At 50.8% G+C, this 12,946-nt stretch overlaps 1 protein-coding gene across 1 annotated transcript; it reads left to right on the top strand.

Annotated features, from left to right (window-relative positions):
• Window positions 1-1,573: 1,573 nt before the first annotated feature.
• cryba1l1 (crystallin, beta A1, like 1) lies at window positions 1,574-3,189 on the top strand (the record flags this gene model as incomplete). Its single annotated transcript, XM_083686869.1, has 5 exons — window positions 1,574-1,648; window positions 1,788-1,906; window positions 2,126-2,267; window positions 2,497-2,639; window positions 3,019-3,189. 5 exons carry the CDS (start codon window positions 1,574-1,576, stop codon window positions 3,164-3,166), a joined length of 627 nt encoding a protein of 208 aa, XP_083542995.1. The 3' UTR covers window positions 3,167-3,189.
• Window positions 3,190-12,946: the final 9,757 nt, after the last annotated feature.

The following is a 12,946-nucleotide window of genomic DNA, read 5'->3' as shown; positions in this document are numbered from 1 at the left end:
TAAATAAAATATAGCATATACCAGCTTTGACTTTTTGTATTGTGCCTATCACAGGGAGTGGGTAAGGTAACAGCATGTGCAGGGTGTTTGAGGTGTATACAGATGAGCATCTTCATTGTGCATCATTGTGTTCTGTCAAACAGTGCCTGGGTTCCCAGCTCTGCAGGTGGTGAACATGATATTTGATGATTCATGCAGGTGTGTGACTTGACCCAGGTGACTCAGGCATGTAGGTCTAATGGTGTGTGTGTGTGTGTGTGTGTGTGTGTGTGTGTGTGTGTGTGTGTGTGTGTGTGTGTGTGTGTGTGTGTGTGTGTGTGTGTGTGTGTGTGTGTGTGTGTGTGCGTGCGTGTGTGTGTGTATGTAAGTAAGGTATAATAATGAAATAAAATAGCCTCCTTTATTGTCCTCAAACTTTTCTGTCTATTGCTATAGGCTTACTACTGTCTCTTTCTCTGTCCCACAGTGTCTGTGCGTGAACACCATTAATCCCCACATTCTCCACCTCTATTCCAGCCTTTGTTTGCAGGCACACGCCGGACTGCTGACCGGCACGAACATACCGGGCCGCTATTGTTCTGGTCTCATTCACGCTAAAGCGCTCGATGTGCACAGAAAGGCCTGGCGGTCTATAGGATGTGCTGAGCTGGCCTGTTGCGCGCTCCCAGGAAAATGCGATGGGAATACGAGAAAGGGCAAGAACGCGCATGCCTGTATACCGAGAGGAGAGACGGGGACCCGCTCCAGCTGGCGCGCTCCTGGTCCGTCGATATAAAACTGAAGCGCCAGGTTCCTTTAAAGCTCTACGCGAGAAAGGCGTTAGGCGCGTGCCACCCCCGAGCTCATCACGAATAAGTGCCAAACTAGGTAAGGTGCCAATTCCGTGTAACCTGCCGCATTTACCGCAACCATTAGTCAGATATAATGGGCTTATTCAAGAAACACATTCATTTTAAACTCACCAAAAAAAGCACCACTCAACACCTCAAACTTCAGTTGTATTGATATGCTTCTCATGTCAAGGCTAGAGGCTTTATCTCAGACTGGTCCTGCTCTTTCTCTACACGCATTCTCTACGCTCACACGCATCGTTCGCTTACCTGTGTGCAGGTGTGACAGTTCATTGACAATAAACGACGTGCTGTTTGACCGATAGATCCTGATAATCATGCTTTGTTGTGTGTTCTTTATATCTTGTGACTGGTTATAGTTGTTTTGAAGTGTTTTAGTTTGAAGCTGTATCTCACCGATGGGCGTTACACTTTGTTTTTAATGGTAGCGTTTATTAGGATGACTTACATTGGACGTTGGCCTACAGTATATCATTTTTAGGATTGGAGAGTGAATTACTTTGGTTATGTTGTACACTAAGAAACCAGTGATCAGTGTTCAGTAGGCTATGTATGATTATAGATTAGAACAGAACAGAATAGGATGGATAGTTAGATAGTTAGATAGATAGATGTTATTCTGTGTGTGGAGTGTTGCTGGAAACTGATTAAGTGCTGAGAGTTTGTTACTGAAAGATGTCTCTCTCCTCCACTTCCTTGCCCCCTCCCTGTCAGGTGTAAAGATGTACAGAACTACTAGATCCCCTATGTTGCAGCCCCTGGTCAGCTCAGGAATGGGCATGGCTCCTTTCTTCAAGGTAACACACATCTTAGACACAGATACGTACATAACAATAACAGTGAGAAGGGTGTTGTCAGTGTCTTACCTGTCCCTTTCCCTCCCCCCACCCCCACCTCTTTCTCTCTCTCTCTCTCTCTCTCTCTCTCTCTCTGTAGGTGACAGTGTTCGAGCAGGAGCACTTCCAGGGCAAGTGTCAGGAGTTCACCAATGAGTGCTGCAACATCCAGGAGTGTGGCCTGGACAACATCCGCTCCATCAGAGTGGAGAGCGGAGCGTAAGTCTTGTGTTTGTGTGTGTGTGTGTGTGTGTGTGTGTGTGTAAGGATGGTTGAATGTATATGTATTCTTTGCATATGTGTGTGTGTGTGTGTGTGTGTCAATGGGTGTGTGTCTGAGGGAGTGTGTGTAAAGTGTGTGAGTGAATGTGTATAATGTGTTTGTGTTGAATATAGTCGTTCAATATGTAATCATTTTCTCTCTCTCTCTCTCTCCAGTTGGGTGGGCTTTGAGCACCATGACTTCCAGGGCCAGCAGTTCATCCTGGAGAGGGGAGAGTACCCCCACTGGGATGCCTACAGCGGCTCCCTGTCCTACCACGTGGAGCGCCTCATGTCCCTGCGCCCCATCTACTGTGCTGTGAGTACCTGTGTCTGTGGATGTGTGTGTGTGTGTGAAAAAGAGAGAGAGAACGAGTGGAAGTGTATACACATACCTCGACTGAGAGGGCATAGGTCAGGTTCCTGACGTTCTCTAATAGCATATTTCTGGATTTCTGTAAACGTACTGTAGGCCAACATTTTATTGAGAAACCAGTGGACATGTGTGTGTGTGTGTGTGTAACCCTCCTTCTCTCTGTGTGTCTCAGTCTCACCAGAGCAGTCGTATGGCTATCTTTGAGAGAGAGAACTTCATGGGCCGCAGCGTGGAGCTGTGTGATGACTACCCCTCCCTGCAGGGCATGGGCTGGTGCATGCCCGAGGTGGGCTCCATGCACGTTCAGTGTGGCGCGTAAGTACAACAGCCTAGACTCTAGACACGACATACAAACAAACATACAAACACACACAATCGCTCACATACAGTACACCCCTCAGAGTCATATCCACTCAGTGTTGTGTTCTTGTTAGCAGTGTTAGTACTCTGTGTTGTGTTCTTGTTAGCAGTGTTAGTACTCAGTGTTGTGTTCTTGTTAGCAGTGTTAGTACTCCGTGTTGTGCTCATGGGTTAGGGTTAGTTATGTTATATAATATAATATACGCCATTTAGCTGACGCTTTTCTCCAAAGCGACTTACATTGCAGTGAGTGCGTTCATTTTTCAGTATATACGGTCCCAGCGGGAATCAAACCCACAACCTTAGCGTCTAACTCTCTACGTCTTCCTACCAGCTTTGTGTGCTACCAGTTCCCTGGCTACAGGGGCCAGCAGTACATCATGGAGTGTGAGAGACACAGCGGAGATTACCAGCACTGGAGGAACTGGGGCTCTCACTGCCAGACCCCCCAGATCCAGTCTATCCGCCGTATCCAGCACTAAGAGGCCCCACGACCCGGCCCACGGACAGGAACCCCCCCCCCAGCCCAGACTCCCCTACCTTCCCATCCCCCTTCCCCTCCACCCCTCCCCCCTCCATCACCTGTCCTTGACCAGAACAGCAGCCGCCCCAAACTGACTGACCACGTAGCACTACTGACTCACACGCAGCCGCTCTGGAAGTACTATAAGAGACAATATGGCACTGTTAACACACAGGAACACACACATACTGACTTGACCACAGACTGACACTCACAGACCTACCTTTACTGATATAACACACACACAGTGTCTTTTTATCAGGTTAGAGTATCTCCCCCCAACCCCCCCACCCCCACAGACACACACACACCCGCGCTGTATAACCTGGAACTCAAGCCCCGTTCAGTTCACCTGGGCTGGGTAGAGAGCACGGCCACACACCCTGCCCTGCTGGAGCCCATCAGAGGAGAGAGACACCAGCTCCCGCCTGGCCGCCGTTCCCCTCAGCACAGCACGGGGAACATGGCCGCCCAGGCTGTGGTGCAGCTCGGATGTGTTGTTGTGTGTAGGAGGTTGAACCACAGGTTAACTAATAAACTCATGTTCATTTCAGTTACTCAGACCTGCGCTGTTATTCAAGTGTGTGCACGTTTACAATTTACATTTATCCAAAGCGACTTACAACAAATACATTTGTTTTGTTTGCATGTCTATGAAAATGATGAATGTAGCTTTACGGATGAAATGAGGGTTGAAACATAACATGAGACCCAACAAGTATCTCTAGAATGTGAGACACAGGGTTTAACATAAGCAGCCAGTGGCATGCATAGTGTGTGTGGAGAATATTTTTGATTAATTGGCAACTGGTATTTAAAAAACCCCCAAAACAATCAACTTTTTAGTAGTGATTACTGAAAGCTGGCATTGTAAAGACATTAACAACATTACGTAACATCAAAATGACATGACTGTTGACAATGTCACAGGTTGACACAAGCACACACAGGTGGTCGGAAAATCTTTTAATCTTTAAATCTGGTTATAAAAAAAGAAAACAGTTAAACTGCTGTATAGAATGATTATAATCAGCAACAACATTGACAACAACAACAACAACGACGGCGACGAGGGAACGGTGACGTGATTAGACTGTAGAACAGAACGCTCAACTCCTCATGGTAGAACCCCATCATGTGTCAGTGACGCTCTCAGCCAATAAGAGCCCTGCGTTCCTGTTAGCTGGACTCGGAACAGTGAAAACCCTGATTTAGTGTTTCAACTCAGAACCCCAAACTCCTCGTGCTGGAGTGATTCTCTACATGGGTCAGTTAAAACAGAAGTGCAGGCTTTGGGATGGAGTTTGAACAAACATACAACTGAGTAAAACACACAGTAATAACCACACGGTGCTGAGAAGGAGCAGCTCTTAAGGCAGTTTGAGTTCGAAACGTGTACTGGATGTCAACAGATCAATCCTTCCTTATTTTTCAAGTTTGAACACTTGTTAACCCTGTGCCTTGATCGCGTACCTCACTCACACACACATACAATACTTCAGGTTTCTTCATCAACAAACAAATATGTACATTGCTCCCTTGTACAAACACTCTGCATTGGGGTGGGGGGTCCATGGGGGGACCGTCCACACACAGCATTATGTCCACACATAACTATTCTGTCCTCTGACTGGGGAGGCAGGCAGTCGTTAAAGCAGGTGTGTGTCTTTCTGTGGGGGGGAACAGGGACATTGGAAGAGTTAGTGTGTGTGAAGAGATTTGACTAGCAATCCTCAGACTCTTCAGTTCATGTACTGTCTACTGCTAGAGTTGTCTGTTTGTGTATGAGTGACAGGCTCACAATGAGTGTGTGCGGGGAGAATGTTTGTGTGTGCATGTGTGTGTGTGTGTGTGTGTGTGTGTGTGTGTGTGACAGAGACACTCACCTCACTCAGAGCAGAGAGGACACAGAGGGGACAATAGAGGGACCATGGTCAAATTCTCCACCTATCACATCAATCTCCTCCTCCTCCTCCTCCTCTTCCTCCTCCTCAGAACCCAGCCCCTCCCCCCAGGTCCCAGGCAGCATGATGAGGGGGACAGGGAGGGGGCTATAGACCCCAAGTACGTCCACTTCCTCCTCCTCCTCTTCCTCTTCCTCCTCCCAGCTTCCTGTTGACCCCACAGCGGCCTCTCGTGAAGAGCGCGCAACAGGAAGTGTTACTATCCTAGAATGCAGCAGTGTTGGTGCCTTCCTCTCTCCTATTGGTGGATTCAGGTGTTGTGTGTTCTGTTGTCTGACTCCTCCCCATTCCGTTTCTTCTCCATCTCCTACGACATCAACACTCTCATCAGAGTCCTCCTCCACCTTACCCACTCTAAACAGAGTGGTCCATTCTCCCCCTCTTTCTCTCTCCCCCTCCCCATCCTCCTGCAGGACCTCTCTGGTCTCTCGGAACTCTGAGGACGGGGTGACCCGGGTGACCACATCAACTTCTTCCTCACTTGTTGCTATCACGCCTTTCCCAGACTCCTCCCTGTCGTCCTCCCTCTCCTCCTCCGACTCCGCCCTCCTCCTCTTCTTGCCCCTCCTCTCTGGCTCCTCAGGCTCTGAGCCAGTCTTCCTCTCTCCACCTCCTCGCCTGTCTCTCCTCTTCTGGGTTTTCCTCTCTCGGCTGCTCAGGCCTGCAGGTGGTGGAGGTGGAGTCGTGTGGGTCGTGACCTTTGATTGACTGATGTTTTTGAGTGTGATTGGCTGGGCATTCGGAGCGTTGTCCTCCGCCCCGGTTGGTTGGCTGGCTGGTGGTGGGCGCTTCCCAGAAAGAGACTCCACATCTGGCCTTGCCTTTACCTGAGAAACAAATACCATGACAACGCTGACTACTAGTTGACTATAATATTATGATTATGATTATGATTATTAATAATAATAACAATAGCAATACTATTATTATTATTATTATTATTAATACACCATTGTGCTACAACAATCATATAGATCATACACACAATTTACAGCATAAAGAATGCATACAAGCTAATTGACAAAACCTAATTAATATCTAATTACAGAAAGAAAATAAAGACCAGTTACTCACCGGAGTGGGCCGGTCGCTGGGACCTCTGGCCTTCTGGGGCGTCTTGGTTGGACGGGTGACTGGTGTGGGAGGTTCCACCTCTGTCTCTAACGGACTCTGGGAAAGAAAACACCATGACCGGAAGCGGCCAGAACTGACCACAGCAGACACTGTTGGTGGCACCAAACACACACATCATCGCACAGAAAAAGTGTGTCACTCACCTGCTCCAGCTGCCCGTCCCGCCCTCTGACCTCCTCTGGCGTCCCGATTGGCCGGCTGGCCGGGGGTGAGCATTTCCTCAGAGTGTGAGTCTCCGCCCCCGGCGGCGTCTGTTTCTGCTCCGATCTCACCACGCCCACGGCAGTCAGAGCCTTCCTCTGTCTCACACGCTCGCCGTGTGACGCGCCGTGCGGCCGGCGTCTCACTCCGATTGGCTTTTTCGGGACGGCCGTTTTCTTCATCCTCCTCTTCTTCGTCTGTGGTCGGCTCCTGTCCCACGCGGCCTTGGGTTTGCCCGTCGTGTGGCTGGGTGGGTTCTGGCTGGGCTGGGTACGGCTGGGTGGGGGTACTGTCAGTTCTTCTGTCTGTCCCTGTAGTGATAGACTCCGCCTCTCTCCTCTCCCCGCCTCCTCTGAGCTCCTGAGGTCGTCTCTCGCCTGTCTTCTCGTCGTCCTCCTCCCCTTTTCGCCGTCGCGGGGTGACACACTGGCAGGGGGCGCCGTTGAGCCGAGCCGAACCCCTTTAGGGGAAGGAGAGCGCAGAGGAGGGGCTGTGTGGGTGAGAGAGAGGGGGTGGTGTGTGTACGCTGAGGGTGCGACGGTGCTCATGTGCATGTGTGTGTGTGTGTGCGCGTTGCGGTGTCCCGGGTGGGGTGTGTAGCGCGGGGATGCGGATGTGTCGGCGGTGTGTGTGTTCCTCTGCTCTTCTTTCCTTTCGGCAGCTCTGCTGGTTTGTGCTCTGTGCTCGGCTGTGCTGGTCTGGATCTGGGCTCCGCTATAATTCCTGATGAGAGTGTAAGGCTCTTCCGACAGGCTTGTGGTGCGCCCGTGGTGTGAGTTTGTGTAGCGGTGTGCGTGTGTGTGGCGCGGAGCCTCCGTCTCCCCCGTCTCTGCGCATGCCCCTGCGACCTGCTGCTCAAAAGACCAGAGGAAGTGATCCAGGATGTCACACAGCTCGCCCTCCGCCTGCTGCTGCTGCTGCTGCCTCCCTGGGTCTGTGGTCTTGATGCCCGCCGAGCCCTCCCCCCCTGTCCCCTCGCTGACGGGGCCCGCAGCGCAAGGAGCTGCCGTGGCAACGGCACCGCGGGGAAGTGCAGCGCTGCTTTGATGGTCGTTGGGTTGTTGGGTTGCCACGGCGGAGGTCGGCAGGAAGGCCAGGTCCATCATGATGTCCTCCAGCAGGCGGTCGAACTGCTCCACAGGGTCTTCTAGGGGAGGGGGGGCCAGGGGGGGGAGGGGGGCGGTGTGGAGCAGGGCCGGGGCGGGGGACAGGTAGGGGGCAGCAGGGGACGGGACAGGGGACAGGGATGTGGCAGTGGGGGACAGGACAGGGGACGGGACAGTGGCAGTGAGGGACAGGACAGGGGACTGGAGTGGGGCAGGAGGAGAGGACGGGATGGGGGCAGAGAAGCTGGAGGGTGGGTCATAGGTCAGGGCATTGTAAAGCAGCCTGGGTAGGGGAGGGAAAGGAAGGGGTTTGACCCTGGGGCGACCTTTCTGCCTCTTTATCACAGGGAAGCCATCCTGGAACAGAGAAATGAGGTCGTTGTCGCTAAAGTGCTCGTGTCTTACAGTTTTCTTTCATTTTTGTTTTGATGCTGCTCCTTTTAACGTGCCTGTGTTTTACTGTTTCTACTTATATTTCTGTTTTCATTTGCATATCTGTTTTATCTATTTGTAAAGCACTTTGTAACATTGTTTTATAAAGGTGCTGTATAAATACAGTTTGTTATTAAAGTATTCTACACAGATATTGCAGTATTGTGTTAATCAAAACGCCAGACATACTTTGACTACAACTAACTTGTCACTGTTCACTAGATATACAAATTGTGTCATAGCTAGAATTCAAACCTTAAACAAATGTATTGTTGTAAGTCGCTTTGGATAAAGGCGTCTGCAAAATGCCATAAATGTGAAAAATGCATTATAAAAACTAAATAGATGCAATACCAGAGTCTCTCACCTGATTAAGCTGTGGCTCTGCATTCCGTTGTCCACTCCTTCTCTTCCTGCTCCGTCCAGAGGCTCCGCCCTTCTCCTCCCCAACGCCGGTGACCTCCCACGTCTTGCCGCGCCCACGTCTCTTCAGACGGATCTTGATTGGCTTCTGGAGCAGCTCCCTGGTCTTCAGGTAGAGTTTGCAGCCGATGACGCCCCCTCCTACCCCCGTCCTGGAGGGTCCGACGCCCCACCCCAGCACCCTGCCTCTCTGGGACACCTCCACCACCGCCGGGTCAACGTCCGCTGCTCTCTTCGTTCTTCCTCTGGCCCCTCCTTTCGGTCTCCTGGCTCTCCTCTCGGCTCCTCCCCTCCTGGCCCCGGTCCGTCTCCCCCGGCCCCTCCTCCCTCTCTGGCCCTCCTCCTGAAGCTGGCCGGGGTTCAGGAAGTAGCTGATGAATCCCGGGATGTTCCCCTCGAATCTGTCAAACTCCTCCGTCCCCTCCCCAGGGACCACCACACTCCCTCCAGGTGGTCCCGTCCCCCACGTCTGTGGCGGGTCAGAGGTGAAGGGTGGGAGACCCCCGGCCACGTGCCATGGGTCAGAGGCGGTCAGGGAGACGGAGGGGATGGATGGAGGGGTGATGGAGGAGAAGGATGGGGGGATGATGTAGATAGGTGTGGATCCATCCAATTCCTCAGGAGGCGTGAGGATGTTGGGATGGGGATCAGGGTGGGTGTGATTCTCAGCTGGGGGGTATAGTAGAAGTTGTGACAGGGGGATGTAGGGGATGTCAGGAGGGAGGGAGACCAGGAGGGGGTCTGGAGGGGGGAGAGGGGTCTGGAGGAGGTCTGGAGGGGGGAAAGGGACCAGGAGGGGGTCTGGAGGGGGGAGAGGGGTCTGGAGGAGGTCTGGAGGGGGGAAAGGGACCAGGAGGTGGTCTGGAGGGGGGAAAGGGACCAGGTGGAGGTCTGGAGGGGGGAGGGGGACCAGGAGGGGGTCTGGAGGGGGGAGAGGGACCAGGAGAGGGTCTGGAGGGGGAGCAGGGGTCCCTGAGCCCTGGGTAGTGGTGACATCAACGTCTGGATCAGCTAGGGCAGTGTGTGACGTTAGGGTAGTAATAGGGGGGTCTTCCTGCACACTTCTGACAGGGACAGACTCCTCCAAGCCTGATGTCCGAGAGCAGAGAGGCCGAGGGGAAAAGGTGCAGTCGGCATCACTGGCATCTGGGTCCAACTCACACGTTTGAGTCCCCGTGTCTTTTTCACACTCGTACGGTTTCTCTCTCGCTTTAATTCTCCTGGTGAGAGGGTCTCCTTCTCTTTCCTCTTCTTTTCCTTTCCTCTCTCTTTCTCCATCCTTTTCTCTCTCGGTTTGTGCTTCTCTTTTCCGCAGGGGCTCGGTCTGTACCCCTACGTCTCTTTGCGAGACTCCCTTCCTCCTTGGGCCCGCTCTTCTCTCTGACCGCTGGACGTATATCACCTTCCGCTCCTCCTCCTCCTCATTCTCATCCTCATCCCTCTTCCTGACCTCCACCAGACCACGAATGCCCAACTTTGCAGCCACAGCCATCACCTCCTTTCGTTCCACCTCCCCCTCTCCCACCATCTCCCCGGAGTAGAGCAGGCCCACCAGCCTCAGCAGGGCACAGGCCCCAGTAGCCGGGAACTCCAGTAGGTGGCTCTGCCCAGACGGAGGTGGCGGAGTGGAGGACAGCGCGCAGGAGAGCTTGGGGCTGAGAGCAGAGAGGATGCAACTGTGGGCTGGCACTGACACACCTGGACAGGAAAGAGGAAGACGGGTGAATGATGGGGCTGAGTTACATTGTTAGCTATAGTGTGTGTGTGTGTGTGTGTGTGTGTGTAGTTTTACAATGTGCATGAGTGTGTGTCTGTGTATATTGGAGATTGTACACTGTGAGTGGTTACATGACATACAGTGTGTTTAGAGTATGCGTGTTTATAATGACTTAGTGTGTTGTATATGGGTGTGCGTGTGTCCATACCATCTGCCCGGAGCACTGTATCACAGAACTGGCTGCAGCGCTGCTGTCTCTGCAGCTCCTCCAGGAGGAGAGTCTCAAACCCTGGCGTCTGATACCGCCACATCCCCCCCCCCCCCACCTCTCTCACACACTCACACTCTCACACACACACACACACACACACACACACACACACACACACACACACACACACACACACACTAGGAAAGTGCAGGAAGGATATGGAGTTGACTTTTATTGTGATTTGGGAAGTGACAGAATATCTGCAAGAACAAAAAAAATGCAATTACTACAATGACTTTGACAACATGACACTTGAAAGTTCAAAATGAAGCTCATTACTTTTGTTTAGTAGAAGATTCATCACTATTGATCTGCAATTAGTGTAATTTCAATCATTGGTGACACACGTGTGAAGACGGGACTTCACCCAGCATCACCAGTGTGGACTACAGAGACACCATACCTACCAGCTAGCACCACTAAACCAAAGAGCTTAGAGGGAATAACGGTATTTCATAAGTATATTTCAGCAATACAGTATTGTTGTATTGCTGAAAGAGCTTGCTAGCCTATAACTGAAGAGTTTAAGTGCTTACTTGGTAACTCCTGACACACATTCTTAGTTACAGCTACAAGACATTCGTTGTTTTTTTCCAGCTAACTAGCAACGTTACGCGAGCTAGTTAGGTTAGCTTGATACTCACCTTGTGGTTTTTAACGCTATTCGAAGCTCCTTCGATATGTTGGTTTTTCACAAAATAAAGCAAAGTAAAATATCAATTGATCGACCAGAACAAGTAAAATTGTAAATAATGTCTTAAAAATACGGGGGGTGGGGGGGGTTACTATATTGAATTCTTAATTGACTCGATTTTGATGGCTCGCCAGAGAGGTCAGAGTCAATGGTCACTGGATTGATGCGAAATGGGTTGCCATGTGCAGAGAATACCCCGCTTGGCGACTTGTGTACGGAGTAAAAAGGGCTGTAAAATATGCAGTGTAGATCTCAATAATTAACAAGTCTATGGTTCAGACAGGTCGATATCTTTCAAAGAAAAACTTTATTCATAAATGTTGTCTTTCCAACAACTTAAATCGATTTCACATTCTTAAATAGAACAAACTGGAATTAAAATCAAGGCATTTGCTTTCACACAGTTTTAAATAGGCCTACATCTAGATTAAGACATTCGAGCGTTGTATCTGATCTATCTAATTATATGGTCCAGACTCCAAACAGACGGGTTTTGCGGTCCTCCAATCTGCACACCTGGCCCAAGGGGGGCTTTTAAATGGAACACATGAACCCTCGTAATAGAACCCCAGGGGAGTCACGTGTTCTAACAGCATTCCACAGGGAAACGGAACCGCAAAACAATTTGATCCACCTTAGAGTTCTGTGAGACAGACAGGAGGATCAATCAATCCAGGTCGAGATCAAATAGTTCCATTCCCGGTGTGGTCGTCGTACGGGTCAGGGACGGAGTTAGATGAGGTGTCCTTGACCTGGTTCGGGTCGGGCCTAGGCCAGCGTTCGTTGAATTTCACAAAGAAGAGTGGGTCCTTAAATGGCCCGCCAAGCACGATGGCATTGATGAGATAGACGAGCACTGTCACCAGGCAGCTGATCATTATAAATGGTATGAACGGCCGCAGGTGCCCCCACACGACGCCCACTTCGTAGCCCAGCGCGTAAAGCCCACCTTGGTTAGCGGTGTGTGAGGTTCGGCGGGACGCGCCGGGTAACGGGCCGGGGGAACCGTCCCGCGAATATGAAGACATGTCGGAGGAGAGAGCTTGAGAGTCCATGCGTCTGAGTTCTCTCGTAGGTGTATTTTACTGACGGAGTCTTCAGTTAAACCAGCCAAAAATTACATCCAAAGGCGAAGATTGTGGCACTCCTAAGTACCTCTCACACAAATAGTCCTCTTGTACTGAGAATCTACTGTCAATATTCCGGGGTGGGCAAGGTCGTGTCCCTTGCTGTGGGTCGAACCTGAGGACTTAAGTTTTGACAGGTTCACATGGTTGAATCTTCAATAACATGCAGCCGGGAACAGGTGATATTCCCTTCGTGTAAATTCCTTTCTGCCGTTTTCCTTATTCTCCTGCGGCTGTCTGAGGAGCCAGGAGAAACATGACACTGAGTCTATTTGAGTGAGAGAGAGAGAGAGAGCAAATGGAGGAGATACAGAGCCCGAAATAGATATAGTACCAAGTGACAAGAGAGAGGGAGGGAGGGAGAGAGAGAGTGAGTGAGATAGAATCTGCTGTATTAAGTGTTCTCAAGTTTAGGGACATGCACGCACCAGCTGTGCAAACCACCACACACACATTTACACAACACACACTTATTCTCAGATACACTCAAAGCACTCACGTGACCCTACTGCTTACATTTAATTACATCAGCAGAGTTGGCTGAAATACTGACAGGGATTTATAGGGAGACTAAGCGGACATTCAGGCCCTCTCATGTTCTCCAGACTCTCCCAGAGGCACACACACAACTACACAGAGTCGAGTGTCCTCTCAGCCTGAGTGATGATAG

This window comes from Argentina silus (genome assembly GCF_951799395.1).
Source record: "Argentina silus genome assembly, chromosome: 15".
In the NCBI taxonomy this organism is placed as follows: Eukaryota; Metazoa; Chordata; class Actinopteri; order Argentiniformes; family Argentinidae; genus Argentina; species Argentina silus.
Note: the sequence above shows the minus strand (reverse complement) of the source record. Positions and strands in the feature narration are given on the sequence as shown.